General features: G+C 61.1%; 1 protein-coding gene across 1 annotated transcript in view; it reads right to left on the bottom strand.

Annotated features, from left to right (window-relative positions):
- Positions 1-1137: 1137 nt before the first annotated feature.
- NOTCH1 (notch receptor 1) overlaps positions 1138-19150 on the bottom strand; it is a 43519-nt gene continuing 25506 nt past the window's right edge. The window contains exons 14-34 of the mRNA XM_038548751.1: positions 18131-18276; positions 17840-17953; positions 16262-16381; positions 15858-16010; positions 15082-15310; positions 14257-14458; positions 13239-13392; positions 12950-13134; positions 12306-12438; positions 11743-12000; positions 11555-11667; positions 10447-11018; positions 9650-10075; positions 9059-9207; positions 8125-8341; positions 7869-7956; positions 7613-7778; positions 6800-7095; positions 5495-5642; positions 5310-5407; positions 1138-4397 (exon numbers count right to left, since the gene is read on the bottom strand). Coding sequence (XP_038404679.1) covers positions 2850-4397; positions 5310-5407; positions 5495-5642; positions 6800-7095; positions 7613-7778; positions 7869-7956; positions 8125-8341; positions 9059-9207; positions 9650-10075; positions 10447-11018; positions 11555-11667; positions 11743-12000; positions 12306-12438; positions 12950-13134; positions 13239-13392; positions 14257-14458; positions 15082-15310; positions 15858-16010; positions 16262-16381; positions 17840-17953; positions 18131-18276 — 5515 coding nt within the window. The 3' untranslated portion in view covers positions 1138-2849. The remainder of the gene's footprint in view (positions 4398-5309; positions 5408-5494; positions 5643-6799; positions 7096-7612; positions 7779-7868; positions 7957-8124; positions 8342-9058; positions 9208-9649; positions 10076-10446; positions 11019-11554; positions 11668-11742; positions 12001-12305; positions 12439-12949; positions 13135-13238; positions 13393-14256; positions 14459-15081; positions 15311-15857; positions 16011-16261; positions 16382-17839; positions 17954-18130; positions 18277-19150) is intronic.

Genomic DNA, 19150 nt, shown 5'->3' with positions numbered 1-19150 from the left:
CTGTTCCGGGGCCAAGGGTGAGGCAGGAGGGCTTCCCTCTGTCTCTTTGTTCTAGTATGGTCATCAACTGATCGGATGAGGCCCACCCACGCTGCAGAGGGCTTCAAGTAACTCCATCCACTGATCCGAATGTTAGTCTAATCCACAAACAAAAGGCCAAAAGGCTCAGCCAAGGGGACACATGAAATGAACCATCACATGTGATCCACACATCAGCTGTTGGGCATTGGGGCTATTCCCACCTCCTGGCTGTTATGGATAGTGCCGCAGTGAACAAGTGCATGTGGGAACTTGTTTGCGCCATTTTCACTTCTTTTGGCCACCTAGATGTGGCATCTCGGGTGCTGGGAGTTCTTGGGGCAGATTTCAGACTGGCTCTGCTCCCTCCATACACAAAAGTCGGGCCATGTACCCTATTCCACATCCTGGTACCTCTCATCTGGTCTACACAGCCCAGGGCCTGACACGGGGCCAGGGCAGGGGTAAGTGGGGAGGGGAAGGAAGCCTCCAAACTCAGCAAGGAACTTAGGGATCACACCTGTGCTTGGGTCTCCTGGGCCCACAGGGCAGGGGTCGTAGTAGGGGCCATCCGACGTTCCCTCCCTCAGTTAATCTGGCTGGAATCTGCCAGCTGGGATGTGGCCAGGTAGAGATAAAGGCACAGGTAGGAGGGAGAAGGGGGCCCTGCAGGTGCCTGGCAGCCTGTGTCTGACAGCCGTCAGCAGCTCCTCGGCCTTACATGACCTTCCCCACCACGGTCACCCCTGTAGCTCCCTCCCCCCCGCCCCCGCAGGGCTCCCCAGGTTGGGCAGGTGGTGCCCTGCCCCTCTGACGGACAGGAGCCCCCTGCCTTGGGGCTGTGTGTGCCTTGCGGCTGCGTGTGCCTTGGGACTGCTTTAGCTGCCACGTCCCTGGCCCTCTGCACAGGATGGGGCCAGGCCCACACAGATTGCAGAGACGCCTGCAGAACTCCTGGAGATGGCTTGTCCCCAGCATCCCCAGGGGCCAGGGCCAGGTGGTCTCCATCACTGCGCATCAGAAGGGGCAGAAGAATTGCTGTTTCCCTCCGAATAGAGCGGCCTGCCCACCCGCCCACCCGCCTGGCCTCCAAGGAAGGGAGCAGATGCCACAACCAGATTTAGCAAAATTGGGATGACCATCAGCATTACTTTTATTGCAAATCAGTTAACAAAAAAAAAAAAAAAAGATGAAAAAAAAATACAGCATTTTCATCACCTACAGTTTTGCACTTAGATAACTTTTTAAAAAAGTTTCCTTTTTCCTGTAAACTACACTCTATTTTTACAAAACACAGTAAGAATCAACATCTCAGGGCATGTCTGAGGTCATGCCCACTAGGGATGGCACACGACACTGCCCCTTGGCAAGGCCGGAGAGGCTGCCTGGCGGAGGCAGCAGGGAGGCCTTCCCTGGGTTTGCTCTCAGGAGCTACGGTCCCGGCGGCTGCAGGTCAGGCCGCCAGACCTGGTGGTGAGCAGAGCCATGTTCTGACATCCCTCATCAGCATGACCCCGGACACACCTGTTCATTCAGATTTTTTAAACAAAATCCACCTTTAAAAATGTATTTACAGACGTTTACTTTGCCACAGGCTTATACTTGATATTGCAAGAATCTGCTCCTTCCCCGGGCACACGCACCCCTCTCCAGACCAGGAGGAGTGGCCCCGGAGCTGGCTCCCGTGACCCTGGAGCTGTGTCAGGCCTTGGGATGAGCTGTCTCTGCAAACCGAGGCTGGACACAGCCACAGCGCTGGGAAGTCTCCCATGAGGACGAGGCCGAGAGCTGTTCGCTCTGCGAGCTGAACCCAGGCCAGGGGGTAGCAGCTGATCTTTCGTGGGGTCTAGTGAGGTGCCGGCGTCTCCAACAGGGTGGTCCAGGCAGTGTCTTTCCCCAGAAAAGGATTCTCCCACATGGCATCCCCGGGGGTCAGGGGGCAAGGTGGGTGCCTCACGGAGACCTGACTCCTCACTCTTACACAATGCTTACATATCAAGGCCAGGGTGGGGGGCAGAGGAGCTTGTAAAAGAAACAGGAACTCACAAGACCAATCCACAACTATGTAATACTGAACCTGAAACAAAGATTCATGATCGGTACCATGAAATGTGCTCGCGGGACACCCCAAGAACACATCTTTAAAAGCACGTTTTCAGAAAAATCGTTAAAGAAACCACATCATTTTATATTTCACACTCCTGGTTTAAACGCGAATTAATCCACATGCTAAAGGTGAGGTGAAGGTTCTGTCTTATTTGCATCTAGATGCGTCTCCTCCCACAAAGTAGGTGACAGGTGATGCAGGCAGGAGGCTCAGGACCAGGCGTGGGGTCGGGGGAGGGGTTGCGGGGGGGCACGCGGGGACAGGGCCTCAGCCCCCAGTCACCCTGGCACCTTTCTGGACAATGCGGGTTCAAACCTCCCTTCCCCGACATCATTCTTTTGGATTTTGAAGGAAAAACAAAATCAATAAATAAGTGGCATTTATAAATCATGAATCTTTGTTCATATTTTACAAACACGTAACAATATCATAAGTAGTAAAATCTCGGCTGAGCACTAGTTTATTTTCTCAGAACAGATAAAAATTGTTACCTGGAGCCATAGAAAACATTAAGTATAAATAAAAAAGGCAGTGTTTCCTCGGAAAATAAAAGTACATAAATAAATACTAAAAAAAAATTAAAATCCTTGTCCTTTTATTTTGTATAAAAACATGTTTCTTAAGAAAAAGCCCCTTCGGTCCATCCCGGTGTCTGCGGTGCGCACGCAAACGCCCCAGCAGGGCTTGGGAAAGGAAGCCAGGGTCCCACCGGGGTGCTGGCTGTTTACTTGAGCGTCTCCGGAATGTGGGCGATGTGGGACTGAGTGCTGGTGGGCGGGCTAGAGATGCCCTCCGACCAGTCAGAGACGTGGGAATGTGGCGACGAGCTGGACCACTGGTCCGGGGACTCAGGGGACGGGGTGAGGAAGGGGTGCTCGGGAACCTGCAGCTGGTGGCTGGGGGTGTTGTCCGCAGGGGAGGAGGAGTAGCTGTGCTGTGAGGGCGGGGTCAGGAACTGGGCGGTGGTCATGGCCGGGGCCAGTGCAGCAGGCAGTGCCGTGGGCAGGGCCTGGCTGTCCTGTGGCAGGATAGTGTGCACCGCCAGGCCACTGGCACCCAACGGCTGCACATCTGCCTGGCTCGGCTCTCCGCCCAGGAAGCTTCGGCCCACGTGGCCGCTGGCGGCCGAGCTCACCCCGAGGTGCGGCTGGGGTGGCTGGGGTGGTGGCGGCAGGCTCTGTGGCTGCTGGATAGTGGGTGGCTGCAGGCTCGGCGGCGGCTGCAGGCCGGGCTGCGGCATCTGTAAGTTCTGCTGCTGCTGCGGCACCTGCTGCAGTGGCTGGGTCTGTACCAGGTGAGGCTGGCTGGCCAGGCGAGTGTTGGGCAGGGCCTGGTAGCTCATCATGTGGGATAGGGCAGCGGTGGTGGGGAGGCCAGCGTGCAGTGGGCCCATCAGGCTGTGCTGGAGGCCAGGGGCCTGCGAGCTCAGGGGGCCCGGTGCCACGTTCCCTCGCAGTGGGTTGTACTGGTTTGGCACCAGGCCATTCTGGAGCCGGGACAGCCACTCACACTGGCCGTTCAAGGCCGTGGCCCCACCCATGGTGAAATTTACGGCCCCTCCGCCACTGCCACTAGTGCTGCCACTGCCGGTGCCCAGGACAGTGCCGGTGCTGGAGGCCACGGGCAGGTGGGAGAGCCGTGGCGGTCCCGCCTCGAAGGCCAGCCGGCCACCCCCAGCCAATGTGGCCATCTCAGGCTTGGCGGCCACGCTCAGGTGGCTGACACCTAGGTGGGCATCAGGCATGCCAGGCAGGTGGCCAAGAGGCACAGATGGGGATGGCTGGAATGGAGACGACAGCAGAGGTGGTGAGGCCACGTCTGACAGGTAGCCGTGGGGTGACTCCAGTGAGTCCACGGGTGACAGCACACTTGAGCTGTCCAGTAGGCAGGCCTTGCCGTCCTGGGATTTCTTTCTGCGTGCCTTGAGGTCCTTGGTCTCCTTGCCACCACAGGCCAGGCCCTTGGTGCTGGGCTTGCGGGCCTTCTTGCCCGGCACAGATGGCTTCAGGTTGCCCAGGTAGCCATTGGGGGAGCAGAGCGGGGGGGACAGTGTCGGCGTGCCGCCCAGGGCGGGGCCGTGCAGCTGGGGGCTGCGTACAAGGCTGTACTCATCCAGCAGCCGAACGATGTCATGGTGCATGCGCTCCTGCGCAATGTCGCGAGGTAGGCGGTCCATGTGGTCTGTGATATCCCGGTTGGCGAAGTGGTCCAGCAGCACCTTGGCGGTCTCATAGCTGCCCTCCCGAGCGGCCAGGAACAGGGGTGTCTCCTCCTGGGAACAGGCGAGGGGCAGGTGAGGGGGTCACCCACACCAATGCCCTGTCAGCAGAGGGACCGCACCGGAGAAGCAAGCTCATGTAGGCCCTTCCCCAACTTCACCATGACCTGACCAATTAAGTCTTACAAACGCCCTTAAGAGGAATCCCAGGAGACCTGCGCTGAGGCCGTCTGTGGGGTCTGTGTTCTAAGTGACTAGGTTTGACCTGTATGGGGGCACAGACCCCCCAGAATCTACAACCGTGGCCTCTCTCCCTCTCTCTCTCACCTCCATAACAGCTACAAACGGTGCAGCCGTTTCAGGGACTGGAGGATCCCTGAGGGGGCACCCTTGGGCACCAGGCTGAGAGGGTCCTGTCCCCAGATGGTCCCCAAGTGACCCTGATGCCTTAGCACCTCTCCTGAGTTACGATTTCCCTGTCTGCACAGAGGATACACCACGCATCCCTGTGAGGCTGCTGTGTGGGTGGCAGTGGGGAGCAGGTGGCCTGGTGGTGCCTTCCCAGCTCACACGAGGCACCGGCCATGGCCCAATGCCTTCCTGGCAATCCCCGCATCTCTGAGGCTCAGTCTCCCTAGCAGGATGGGGGGTCACATTGTGGGCACTCCACACCAAGGAGACCCAAGTGGGGTCAACACACACAGGGGTCAGCCACCAAGGAGCACCCTGTGCTAAGCACCCAGGGCCCAGGTTGGGAGTTGGGAAGGAAAGTTTCCTTGGCTTTGGGGATACACTGAGCAAGATGGTGACAGCTCCACACACAGGAACATGGCCTGGGCATCCCCCGAGTGCCAAGCCCCCACACCCACCAGGCTTGGGCTCCATCTGCGTCAACCCTTCCTGCCTGTTCTCAAACAGAAGGTGCTGTGAAAGGACTTGTAGCCTTGCCCCGGCCCGTAAGCCCACCTTGTTGTTCTGCATGTCTTTGTTGGCCCCATTCTTCAGCAGCACAACGGCAGCTTCCACGTTGTTCACAGCAGCGGCCCAGTGCAGGGCAGACTTGCCTGCAAGGGGAAGCCAAGGGTCAGTCAGGGTGGGCTGGCAGGGACAGCGGGCCCATCCTCCACACCCGGGGCCGCAGCCTGGCTTACCCAGATCATCCACAGCGTTGACATCAGCATGTGAGTTGATCAGGTCCTCCAGCATGCCCTCCACAGCCAGGCGGGCCGCCAGGATCAGTGGCGTCGTGCCGTCATGCATGCGGGCATCCAGGTCTGTGGCTCGATTCCGGATGAGGATCTAGACAATAGGAGACGGTCTCAGGCTTGGCAGATGTGTCCGAGGCTGCCGGCCCGGACACAGTGCCTGCGAACCCACCCGCAGCACAACAGAGCCTCTGTGAGTGGAGTCCTGGGAAGTGTGGATGACGCAAGGAGCGCAGGGAGGGCGGCACTCCACTGGCGATAGCTGGAGGGGCTGGGGTGCAAGCTGCACTGCCCACACACACCAGGCATTCGATCATCAGGCATGGCCTCATCCCATCCTTGCTGTGGGCCTGGCTGCCACCACCACCACCCAGGACAGAGGAGTTAAGTGTCTGCCCAACCACAGTGGGCAGAGCCATGCCTAGACCATGGACTCAGAACTCCTGAGCTGTGCTGTGTTCACCCAGGTTCAGAGAGAGCATGCAGTCCTTCAGATGCTGCTGCGCCCCAGGTCACCGATGGGAAGGACGGTCACCACCCACGGGTGGGTGACAAGGGCTGGCCTCACTCCCACTGAGAGCCCCCGGGATTCCCACATGTCTGTGTGCCAGAAGGGCTGTCAGAGCCAATACAGCCAGAGCCGTCCTCCGGGGGCTCGTTTACAGGTCCTCCCCCAGCCAGCCTCGCTTCCTTAGCTCCGCAGGCGAGTAACGCGTTAAAAATCATTACATTAGCAGCTTTGTGAGGGCTTTCCCCCAAATGGCGCCATGCCTTGCCTGTCTGTTCAGGGCAGGGCTGCCCAGAGCCTGGGAACTAGCTGGTGGTTTGCAAAGGGGGGGGGGGTCTGTGCAGAGACAGAAACCCAAAACCCACACATCCAATTCCCTGAACCCACGCTACCCCCAGGCTCCCAGTGAGGCCAAAGCCTCAGGTCCACAGGGCCCCAAAACCCTCGCTGCCACAGGCTACGCCTCCAGCCATGGCTGAGCAAGGGGGCCGTGAGGAGCTACCACAGTGGGGCCAGGAGGCCTCTCACCCCCACGCCCTGCAGGCCTCCTGCACACCTGCCTCCAGCCTTCCTTGGAGCTGTGTGACTCAGAGCCACAGGTTCATGTGAAGCTACCAACCATCCCCGCTCAGGCTACACTTGATGTCAGGGCTCTGGCGCCCGTGAGCCCAGTCGCCAGCCAGACCAGGGGCAAAGTGGGTGGGCCAGGGGCTGGTGGAAGGGCACGTGCAGCAGCTGCCCACCTGGAAGACACCCTGTGCGTCAGCGGACACGGCCGCGTGTAGCGGGGTGCGGCCCATGTTGTCCTGGATGTTGGCATCTGCGCTGGCTTCCAACAGGCGCTTGGCCGCATCAGAGCGCGAGTAGCGGGCGGCCAGGTGCAGGGCGGTCTCGCCGGTGCGGTCTGTTTGGTTGTGCAGGCTGGCGCCCTGGTAGATGAAGTCGGAGATGACTGCTGGAGCGTCCTCTTCCTCCTCGCTGTTGCCCGTCTCTAGGCCTCCTCCACTGCAGGAGGCGATCATGAGGGGCGTGAAGCCATCTGTGTGAACGCAGGGGAGGGCTCGGTCAGGAGGGTGGGCCCCAGGCAGCGGCAGCAGCGGGGGTGTCCATGGTCTTGACTTGGTGGGCGGCCATGTGGATGCACAGCCCAGCCTGTGGCACCCTCTACCCACGGTGGGGCCACCAAAATCAACCTGAGCTTCCCAAGGGACAGAGCCAGTCCCGCTGCCAATTGGCTAGTGGGTGACGGTAGCCCTGCAGCCCCATGGCCTGACCTGCCTGAGACCTTCATCAGTAACCCATCCGGGAAAAGGTGATGTAAGCACCTCAGACGTTTCAGAAGGAATGAATCTGATGGGCAGAATGCCTTCCCCAGATGGAGCCAGCTAAGGTAAGGGAGGAGCATCTCCCGGGACATCCTGTCCTGAGAGTGCACCTTGCCTACCCAGTGCCCGGCCTCCAGCATACTGACCCCGGCAAGCTGCCGGATGAGGGTAACCCTGTCCCAAGAGCCTCTGGGGTGGGGGGCAGTGGCGGGTGGCTGGCTGTGCGCCTACCTGGCCCTCGGACATTGACGTCCATGCAGTCGGCATCGGCTTCACCCTGGGGTGGCGTGGGAGCCATGGCCGACACGCGCAGATCGGCAGCATCCAGGTGCTGCTGCGTCCACTGCCGGTGGTCTGTCTGGTCATCCAGGTCGGGAAGAACCACCGGTTCCTCGAACTAAGGAAGGGGTGAGCAGAGGGCCCATCACAGGGGGCCCAGGGCAGGGGTGGAGCCGCCCAGGGACGTCCAAGATCCCACCAGACTCACCCGGAACTTCTTAGCCTCCAGGTCCTCGTCACCCCACTCGTTCTGGTTGTCGTCCATGAGCGCGCCATCTGAGACATTCTTCAGGGGCCTGGGAGCAGGAGGGCGGGGGAGTGAGACCGAGCAGGGCTGCCCCCAGGGCCGGGGCTCAGGCAGCCGCCCAGTGCCCTTGGACCGAGCAAGGTGAGGCCTGTGGGTCTGCAGGGGACGGGACCCGTCTCCCCCAAGCCCCCCAGAGGCTGCGGTGGCGTCCACTAACTTGAGACCCACGGAGTCCTCGCCAAGGGGCTCCCGCCGCTTCTTCTTGCTGGCCTCTGACACCTTGAAGCCTTCAGGGAACCAGAGCTGTCCATGCTGCCGCCGGCGCTTGCGGGACAGCAGCACCCCGCAGCCCACGAAGAAGAGCAACACGAAGGCGGCCACGGCCACGTACATGAAGTGCAGCTGCGGGGGCGGGGGCAGCTCCACGGTCTCACCTGTGGGTGCCCAGATATCAGGCGGCAGCTCCACGGCAGGCCGGCAGCCGGGGGGCAGCGGACTGGCTCCGCGGCTGGGTGCCTCCTCACCCGCTCTCCTCCACCCCGCCCCCCAAAATAAGGTCATTTTCTACGCGATTAATCAGAATTGCAAACTATCGCTAAATTCTCTCTTGCACCAGCCGACTATCTGGAGACGGCTTTTACTTTTTTCTCCTTTAAGGGAGAAGGATTAGCCAACTTCAAATCACTGCACTTGCATTGAGCTGTTAAGACAAAGGATTTACAGGGATTTTCGAGATACAAACTTCAACACTTCACATGACACCGATCAATTCTTCTCTCTCTCTCTCTTTTTTAAAAAGCTGTAATGATTTTGAAATAATACCCAACAAAGAAAAATCAGGGGAACAGGGAGGGGGAGAAAAAGGCTCCCACTTTCTGGCAGATGTGTCCATCCCCTGGGCCAGCCACCCCGACAGCTGTCACTACGGGTAGGGAGGGCGCGCCAGACAGAAAATCCCACAGAAGTGCTTCCTGCGCTCTGGACGGCATGACACGCACCGCGTGGGCGGCAAATGGCACAAAAAACAAGAACATTTGCCAGGGGGCGGGGGGGGGGGGGAAGGCTGGGAGATGCAGCCCCTCCCAGGTAGACTTTCCTTAGAAGCCTTGCAAACTGTCCCCCAGGGAGTGGGGCTAGGGCGGGCCACTCACTCTGCACGGCCTCAATCTTGTAAGGGATGTTGAGGCTCCCCAGCGAGGCAAGAGCACCCAAGAAGGCGGCCACATCCGTGGCGCTCTGGAAACACTGCGAGGATGACTGGACACACTGCCGGTTGTCGATCTCCAAGTAGACGATAGATCTAGGGGAGTACCCAGGTCAGGGAGCTCAGACCTCAGGTGCACCCCCACAGCTGCTCCATTTACCCCTTGGGCCCATGGCATCATCCCCATGGGGGAGGGGGCACTCCCAGGATGGGCATAACTGTACAGAACCACCCAGGAGGTGGACAGCGCTCCCTCCAGCCCAGCAAGCCCCACATGGGCACACACAGCAGGTGCTTCTGAGACACTCCTCAAAGTGCTCCCTCGACCACTCTGCCACCCTGTACATCCCACTGGGAGATGCAAGCACTGTTCTCCCATCTCAGGAGTCTGGTCCTCCTCTGGGAACTGACCCCAGGTGCTGGGCAGGTGGGCCCAGGAAGTCTGGGTCTTGTGGGACCCTCTGTCTATTCCGCCATCAGGTTGGGAGGCAGCACCTGGCCCACCAGGGGAGTGGGGAGCTGGCTGGAGCACGCTCACCCGCGGATGTCCATGGGGTCCAGCTCCCTGCGCCGGCGTCCAGCCCCACCAGGGAGCAATGCAGCCTCCACCCGATTTAGCAGGGCCCCAGGCACGGCCCAGCTGTCCACCGCACGTTTGATGGGGTGTTTGCGCAGCTCCTCCTCTCGTCCGTAGTATGGGAAGATCATGGGCTGGCCATGAGCATCACGCTTGAACACCACGTTGGTGTGCAGCAGGCGGCTGAGCTCCCGCAGGAAGTGCAGCGAGTTGTTGCGCAGCTGTGCAGGCGGTGTGAGCACCACCAGCACCAGGGCACCAGCTGCCAGCCGCTCGGGGACATGCTCTGCACAGTCCAGCCCATCCCACTCACACTCCGCGCTATTGCAGCCCTGGTCACAGTGCCCATCACCGAAGTGGTCCTTGCAGTACTGGTCGTACAGGGGGCTGTGGACAGATGGATGCAGGCACGCTCAGGGCCCTGTCCAGCCCTGCGCCCCCGCCGGCCCCTCCCAGAGCCCTGCCTGCACCCGGGTCCTCACCTGTGCCCCTTCTGGGACCCCTCCCTGCACCTGCTTCTCCACCTGTGCCCTGCCCTGGTGCCCCCTCCCAGAGCCCTGCCCCCAGAGCCCCACCCGTTGCTCACTTGTGCCCCGCCCCCACCTCACATGTACCCCACCCCAGCCCACCTCCTGCCCACCTGTACCCTACCCCCTGCCTAAGCCCCGCCCCCTTCCCCACCTTGCTCTGCCCTGCCCACCTATACTCCACCCACTCTGCCCAAGCCCCACCCAAGGCCCCGCCCCCCAACGCCTCACTTGCACTGGCCCTCTGCACGCTGGCAGTCGAAGCCATCGAACAGGCAGCCAGCAGAGTTGCACTGGCTGTCGCAGTGGCCGTTGCTGAAATACTTCCAGCACTGCAATGACTGTGAGCAGTTCTGCCACGGGTCGTTGAAGTTGAGCGAGCAGTCGCCGCCGTCCCAGCCGCACGCATGGTTGTTGCATGCCAGGCTGCACACCTTGTTGCCCGCCTCTTCGTGGCACTCAGGCAGCTCGCAGGCCTCCTCTATCTGTGGTGGGGGGATGTCGAGGCCCAGGCCACCCCCAAAGCTGTAGTCCAGGATGTGGCACAGGAGCCCATTGAAGTTGGCGGGGCACAGGCAGCGGTAGAAGGGGCTCTCGGTGGTGGGCTCGCAGCTACCCTGGTTATAGCAGGGGTTGCCACCCACACAGGGGCTGCCGGCGGGGAACTGGCACTCGGGGCCGGTGAAGGGGCCCAGGCACAGGCAGGTGGGGCTGCGCGGGCCCGAAATGCACGTGCCACCATTGAGGCAGCGCCGGCTTCCGCAGGCCCGGGCATCATTCTCACACGTGGCACCCTCAAAGCCCTGGGGGATGGGAGATAGCGGGGTGTCAGGAGGACAGGTAGGGCCACCTGTCCCTGTGCCTGGGACAGCCCGCAGCCGGTGCCTTGGATGGCACATTCTCCCCACACGGAAGCCCAGGGGTTGCTGGGGGCCGGGAGGGGGGTTGAGGATGACACCAGGCACTGAGATGCTCACAGGCCGTGGCCCTGGAGGGCATGTGGTGCTGCCTTTATCAGAGCCCAGAGCACACACCCTGCAGGAGCAACCCCGACCAACACAGCTGGCCCCAGTGTGCTCACCCACTGTTACCCCCATGTGTGACCCCGAGGTACAAAAGCCACATGGGGATGGTGCAGACAGGGGCATAGCAGGTGCCTGCACCATTTCTCTATAAACCTGAGTCAGCTCTGCAAATATACTTCGGCCAGAAAACCTGGATCTCAGAGCCAGGAGGACGCAGGCCAGCCCCAGCCAGCCCTCCCTGCCCTCCATGTGCAGTGGCAGGGAGGGGGCACTCTCCTGCCCCCCGCAGACCAAAGAGCCCCTGGGACACCTACCGCAGGGCACTTGCAGATGAAGCCACGAGCTGTGTTAGATGCCACGGCGCAGGTGCCCCCATTCTGGCAGGGCCTGCCCTTGCAGCCATTGATGATGGACTCACAGCGGCGTCCTGGGGATGAGAGTGGGCATGAGGGGCCCGTCCTTCCCCGGCCCTTGCCCTGCCCCACCCTGCCCCAGCACCCACCAGTGTGGCCTGCGCGGCACTCGCAGTAGAAGTCATTGACACGCTGTACGCAGTTCTGGGTGCCTCGGATGTCACAGGGATTGGACAGGCACTCATTGACGTCGCCCTCACAGCGCTCGCCAACGAAGCCGGGTGGGCAGGTGCAGCTGTAGCCGCCCACCTGGTCCACACAGGTGCCGTTGTTAAAGCACTTGGGGCCCCGGGAGACGGGGTCGATGGGGGGACTGCAGTCGTCCACATTGACCTCACAGTGCACACCTGCAGAAGCCGGGCACTGTCAGGGACCAGCCACGTGCTGGCCTAGCTCCCTCTGTCAAACGGTCAGGAGGATGGGACCCCACAAATGTTCAGGAGAGGGGATGCGGCAACAGGGCTGCACCCCACACTTGTTGCCCTGTGCCAGTGGCCTGGCTGGACTCCCTCCCTTGGCTCCATCCCTGGTCAGTCCCACACCTGTCTCCTGCCCCATAGGGCAGAGCGGAAGCTCTAGGATGCTTGTGACCAGTGCCTGACTTGCCCACTCGCCCCCTGGACCCCAGCCCCAGGGTGTGGGGGATCCTTACCCTGTGTGCCCCGGGGACAGGAGCACTTGTAGGTGTTGATGAGGTCGATGCAGGTGCCCCCATTCTGGCATGGGTGGGATAGACACTCATTCATTTCCTCGGAGCAGTTCACCCCGTGGTACCCGGCCACACACTGTGCGGGGAAATAGACAAGAGGTGCAGCTGTGGATCAGTGGGAGGCTGATCTGTGGCCCTCTGCACCTGTGTGGGTGGGCGGGGCCACATGAGCCACCCTCCAGACCAGCTAAGCCTTGAGGTTCTCACACCCGGTCTACCCAGAGGGAGACCCAACCCAGCTGACACTAAGGAGGGCCCTGGTAAGCTGAGTCACTGCTTGGAGCAGGGACTAGAGCTTGTCTTGCCAAACAGAAGTGGGGGCCTTGGGGCAGGTATCTGCTGAGCCCAGAGGGACAGCTCTGGGGAAGGAGACCCAGAGGAAAACCATATCCTATATTTCCGTGTAGTCTCCCTCTTCTAGGCTTCCCCACGGGACACCCTCAACAGGCAGTCTTCCCTGATTATCACAGCCCTCCCTTCCTGGAACCACACCTGTTGGGTTTAGTCTCCACTGCTGTCTCCCTTGCAGCCTAGGGCTTGGCACGCACTGCACACACCCCCTCCCCACCATGAGGATGGGTGCCCACCTCACAGGAATAGCCACCAGGATAGTCGGTGCAGGTGGCCCCGTTCTGGCAGGGGCTGGGTGAGCACTCATCCACCTGGTCCTCGCAGTAGCTGCCTGTGTAGCCTGCCTGGCAGCGGCAGTGGTGCGTGTTGCCTGCATCCATGCAGAGCCCCCCGTTCCGGCAGAGGTGGGTGACATTGACGTCTGCATGGGATGTGGGGGGAGGGTGTAGGTGTGAGGCCTTGGGCTGCAGGTGGGGGGTCAGCCAGGGCGGAGGCAGGGGGGCACTAGGGGACACAGCCAGTTACCTTGCCGCTGGGCGGCCACTTCACAGGACACATTGGGTACATCGCAGTAGAGGCCAGTCCAGCCACTGTGGCACTCGCACCGGTACAGGGTGTTGCTCTGCCAGCATTTGCCGCCGTTCTTACAGGGTGAAGAGTCACACCAGCGCACGAGGTTCTGGGGACGGCAGGGGCATCCGTACTCACACCGCCCACCGAGGCCCATCCCACCCGGCAGGTGCACCATGCACATCTGCCAGAGACCTGTGTACCCGGGGCAGGCTGTGAGCCCATCCTACAGAAGTGGAAGCTGAGGCTCAGGGGCTCCCCTGCAGCTGGGGCGGAGGGGCTCGCACTCTCTCTGGGCCCTCGGCTAATCTAGACCCGTGTTTCCTTGAAGGAAGACTCTTCTTTGGAACTATATTTTGTTGGGACTATCTATAAACAGATATCTTATGTGAAAATCTTTAATAAAGATACATCTTTGATACTTTTACATACTTTCTTTTTTTTTTTAAGATTTTATTTATTTATCCATCGTGGGGGGGCGGGCAGAGACACAGGCAGAGGGAGAAACAGGCTCCATGCCAGGAGCCCAACATGGGACTCGATCTGGGGTCTCCAGGATCACACCCTGGGCTGAAGGCGGTGCTAAACTGCTGAGCCACCAGAGCCGTCACTTTTAGATATTTTTTCAAAAAAAAATGGTTCTTGAGAAAAAACTAGCTGCCTTCCTCCTCTGCTTCTTGGTCTCGCTCCATAAACCTCTGCTCCTGACCCAAAAAAGCCCCACTCCCCACTAGATTCCTTAGGAATCAACATGGCCTTGGGCCAGGCACTGGGCTGGCAGTCAAGATCCCCAGAACCACGGGACCATGGCCACTCCTGTCCCCGCTAGCCTGGCTCTTGCCTCACCCACTTGCCAGCGGCCTGGGGAAGCCAACAAAAGAGGGGCCTGGCAGGGAGGCTGTGAGGATGCACTGTGGGTCGACACCCCACCCTGGCCACCTTCTGCCAGGCACTGTGCAGCCCACCCGCTCACCTGGCAGTTGAGGCCCGTGTAGCCCTGCGGGCAGGTGCACCTGTAGGTCCCGTAGCTGTCCTGGCAGGTGCCACCGTGTAGGCAGGGCCGGGAGTCACACTCATTGATGTCGTGTTGGCAGTAGCTGCCCGTGAAGCCCGGTGGACACAGGCAGGTAAAGGAGTTGATGCCATCCACGCAGGTGCCACCATTGAAGCAGGAGCTGGACAGGAGCAAGCAGCAGGGGAGATGGGTGAGCGGAGCATGAGACCTGCCTATGCAGCCTCCCTCAACTCAGACGATAAAAGGGGCCCAACAGCTAGAGCGGGCAGGGAGTAGCCTGGCTGAACTCAGGGAGGCCCCTAACACAGCACCAGGGACCTCCGGCTCTCCCACCACCTGACACCACATTCTCTGCCTTCTTTACAGGTTGTGCCAAGAGCAACTTTATGACACCCACATGGGTGGTGGTAAGAGTAAGAACCAGGAAGAAACCAGAACACACTCAGATACTGAGGGAGATGACCATGTCGGAAACAAAGGATGGAGAGCACTGAGCAAGGAGCCTCCTGGCACCCCGGGCACAAAAGGAAACAAGATGGGTCATAGAGTTGATCATAGAAGGGGGCACACCAGTTCTTCAGGAAAGACCACCTGGGCTCTGGTTCTCACGCTGGTCAGTGGACAAGGGCCTTTCTAGGACACAGTGATTGCCATCTGACTGGTTATACAGCGAGGGCTGACCAGCTGGATGCCTGCTGGGTGCCCCAGGCGGTGCACCTACCCCCCACCCCAGGCTTCTGCCCTGCTGCCTCAGCCTGCACCTGGACAGCCCTGCGCACTCGCCTCTCTGTGCAGTCGGGTGTGTTGTTTTCACAGTGGATCCCGCTGAAGCCCGTGGGACAGGTGCAGGTGTAGCTATCGACACAGTCTGTGCAGTTGGCGCCATGGCGGCAGGGGTTGCTGGCACACTCATTGATGTCCTCCTCACAGAAGGGCCCCTGGAAGCCAGGCAGGCAGTCGCAGAAGGCTGTGTTGACGCCATCTGTGCAGGAGCCGCCATTGTGGCACGGGTCTGAGAGGGGACAAAAGGGCAGGCCTGAGGGGGGCTGAGGGGGGGCACCACTGGTGCCTGCACTCCCCCTCCAGGTGCTCTCCGCAAGCGCTCCCAGCCCCCAGGCTGCAGGCTTGAGGACTGACGGAGTTGGTGTCACCATCTCCCCTGCTTGCTGGGTTTCTCTGGGTCTCAGTGGCTTGTGACACCATGACCCGGCGTCAGGGGCTGATAGCCCTCCTCCCCGGCAGGTCAGTGAGGACCGAGAAGACCACACTGGGTGGGGCCAGGCACCGCGCTGTCGGAGGAGCTCCCAGAACCCACGGTCTGGCTCCAGAGGCTCAGGCTCCTAGGCCACCCAGAACCACTCTCCTCGGGCCACGTGAAGCCACCCGCCCCAGGCACGGCCCCCTCAGGCCTCCCAGTTGACAGCAGCCAGCTCCCTGCCCCACAGCCGCCTGGAAACCTGCAGGTCTGAGAACACTCAGAGGGGCCAGAGTCAGTGGCGGAGGGGGTACAGGGCAGGAGGAGCCAGGCAATGGGGGTGCAGAGCCGGGAAGTCACTCACTGGGCCGGCAGTCATCCACGTCCGTCTCACAGTTGCGCCCCGTGTAGCCGGCGCGGCAGTGGCAGCGGTAGCCGCCGTTGGTGTTCTGGCAGGACGCACCATTGCGGCACGGGGTCTTCACACACTCATTGATGTCGACCTCGCAGGTCTGTCCTGGGGGCGCGAGGGGGTGTGTAGGGTCAGCCCCCACCCTCCCAGCCACGGGGCCTCCTCTGCCCGGGGACAGTCCACTGGGGACACCCCACAGGAAGGAAGGGCTCTCTGACTCGCGACCCCCACCCCCCAACCTTGCAGATTACAGAAATCCAGGGTGGGAAGGACCCCGTCAGGCCCATTCCTGCTTCCAGAGCCCCCTGCCCCAGGGGAAGGAACCCAGGCAGGGCCGCAGGGCCAGGAGGCCTCACCTTGCCAACCCGTGGGGCAGATGCACGAGAAGCTCTCGTAGTCCTCAGATTCCTTGCACGCACCCCCGTTTCTGCAGGGGCTGGGGGCGCACGGGGCCAGCACCACCTCACATGTAGCCCCTAAATGGAAGGGGGACAAGTGCTGAGACCCAGAGCAGAGGGTCTGCGCTCCACGTCATCTCCTGAAGGAGACCCTTGGGCTGGGGGTGAACCCTAGGCAAGCTCCTGGCTGTGTCACGACCCAAACTGGGGAGCTGAAGACAAACCAGAGGGACAGTCAGCTCCAAAGCAGTCCCCACAGGATACAGCCTGGGCCTCGACCCCTCGGAAGCACCAGACCCCAGACTGGAGGCTGCCTACCACATCACAGGGCCCCCCTGCTCCCAGCTTCACACCCTCTCCTCCCAAGGCCCTTGTACAGCCAGCGCCTGGTCAGAGGCCACGGGAGCCACCAAGCAGAGGACAAGCTCCGGCGGCACAGGACCTCGGCACGGGGAAGGGGGTCTCGCTAGAAGCATGTCACACTGGGGTGACTTTCCTCCCTGAGAGCCCAGTAGACAGCCTTCCTGTTTACGGCTGTGGGGGCCGACTCCCGGAGAAGAAAGGAAGTGCTATCTTCCCCGAGGCCCATTATCTCCCAGGCCTGCTGGGGTGATTTTCCAGAGCCTTTCTTTCTGTCTGTTTCCACGGTGACCTAGGCAGGCAGGAAATTCGCCAGAGTTTCCGACAATTGTGCAGAGGGAAGCAGGAAGTGGGCAGACGGGAAGTGGGTCAGCACAGGCCGGCTCCTCCCCACCAGGCCCTCCAATCTCTGATACTGTGTCCGAAAGGGACCTGTGTGCCCCCAGCGAGAGGGCCCCTGGGCGGCTACCAGCCTAGAGCTTCCTCGCTGACACAGGACAAAATCTAGGTCCCCAACTCCCATCAAAGAAAATACGACGCTGGCCACAGCCTGCCCCATGTTGCGGGGCCAGCAGCACAGGCACAGGCCCCCCGCTCCCAGCCCCCTCCGCCTGGCCAGAGAGGGCGGCCTCTGGACCTCCAGCTGGTCAGTGGTGTGGTCTGAAGCCGTCCCCAGAGGTAGCACCCTCTGCCCACTCCCAGTGGGACCCAGGGGCAGCAGTGGTCATGGACGTCTGTCTTTCAGCTCTCTCTACAGAGAGGACCATTTCCTGCAATTCTGTCAGCCAGGCCAACGGTGGGTGCCGGGACGCCCAGGGAAATGCCTCCCGCCTCTGCTCAGCACTCACAGAAGACTCCTTGTTCCCCGACACAGAGAACGTCCCGCCATCAAAGGGATCCCTCAGGCCTGGCCAGCAAGGGCGGGGGCAGCCTGGCCCCAGGGACCCATGTGGTGTGGACACCAGGTCGTGGAGGCCAACAGTCCAGGCCCAGCTCCTGGCCCTAGTGTGGAAGACCCCACCTGCTGGGTGGGCTGACCAAATCAATTATTTGGGATGGGCTCCTATTAGAGTGTCTCCCCGGCATCCCGTATGTTCCTGGTGAATCTGGCAGTGACACCAGTGGGGTGAGGCCTGAAAGTGGCCAGGCCCTAGGACCTACAGGCCCTGCCCTCACCTGTGTAGGGCAGCGGGCAGTTGCACTTGTATCCAGCCACGTCATCAATGCATGAGCCCTGGTTCAGGCACGGGTTGGACGCACACTCGTTGATGTTGGTTTGACAGTTGGGACCTGGAGGGAGGACCAGCAGTTAGCGTGCCCATCACCACGGGGCCGTGGACAGGTCCTGCAGTGGGGCCCTCCTCATGCCCTGGGGTGGAGGAGGAGCCCTACACCCACCCCAGCGGCAGCAGGTGACACCATGGGTCACTCCGTCCCCCCACCAGAGCTCCCGTCAGCCCCACTCACCACTGAAGCCTTCCCGGCATGTGCACACATAGCCGCTGGTCATGTCTCTGCAAGCGCCCCCATTGGCACAGGGGTTGGACTCACATTCGTTGTTATTCACGTCACAGTTTGCCCCACTCCACCCAGGGTCACAGTCACATTTGTACCTGCAGAGGTGACCGCAGAACCATCCACAGGTGCCCACACTCCCGGCTCTGCTCCTGTCCTGCATCCCCGCAGCACAGAGCAGCAGGTCCACGTTGACCCTCAAAGTGGGAGTAAGAGCACCCACCGTGCTCAAGACAGCAGCAGGGTTTGGTTATACTACCCCCGGGGCAGCGCCTAGTCCAGGGCAGCGGTCAGCAAGCCATCTGCCGCTCACCCACCACATGGCCTTGAACCGAGAGCGAGGGCCCTGCTCAAGTGGACATCTCTGTCCCCAGGGCAGTGTTGGGCACCCAGCAGGTGTCAGGGACGAAGCCAGCCTTGGCTGCCCTGGGTCCTCACCGCTCCCTGACACCCCATGTGTGAGGTCCTCCCATGCTGGCTGTCAGCACAGGCACCATGGGAGACAGGCTCGGGCCCACGGTGGTGCCCATGTCAGATGCCCACCATATGGGCCAGGCTGTCACCTATAGCTCTGACCAAACCCCCATAAGCTGGGGGCCCCTGCACCTCATCCTCGGGGCTGAGGACTTGCCAGAGTGAGTCACGGAGCTCAGAGGAAGAAATTGTGGGGCAAGCGGTTTATCACCCAAGAGGAGCCTCAGGAGAAGCCGTGTGGGAGATGCACACTCTGAGCACCATCCCTCCACCCCGAAGCTGTCCCAACGCCTGTGCCTGGCCGGGAGGTCACACTGCTGGACCTCCAGGCCCCTGCCTTAGGCAACCTCAGCCACCTCATTAATCTGGCTGCGGGCACTGCAACACATGCCCCTTTCATCTTTGCAGTTGGGAGCTGGCTTAGCAGTCGGGCCGAGGAACAGGCCGATGAGTGCATCACAGAGGTGCCTCGGCTCACCTAGGACCTGCGGCCTGAGC

Source organism: Canis lupus, chromosome 9 (assembly GCF_011100685.1).
Source record: "Canis lupus familiaris isolate Mischka breed German Shepherd chromosome 9, alternate assembly UU_Cfam_GSD_1.0, whole genome shotgun sequence".
NCBI lineage: Eukaryota > Metazoa > Chordata > Mammalia > Carnivora > Canidae > Canis > Canis lupus.
Note: the sequence above shows the minus strand (reverse complement) of the source record. Positions and strands in the feature narration are given on the sequence as shown.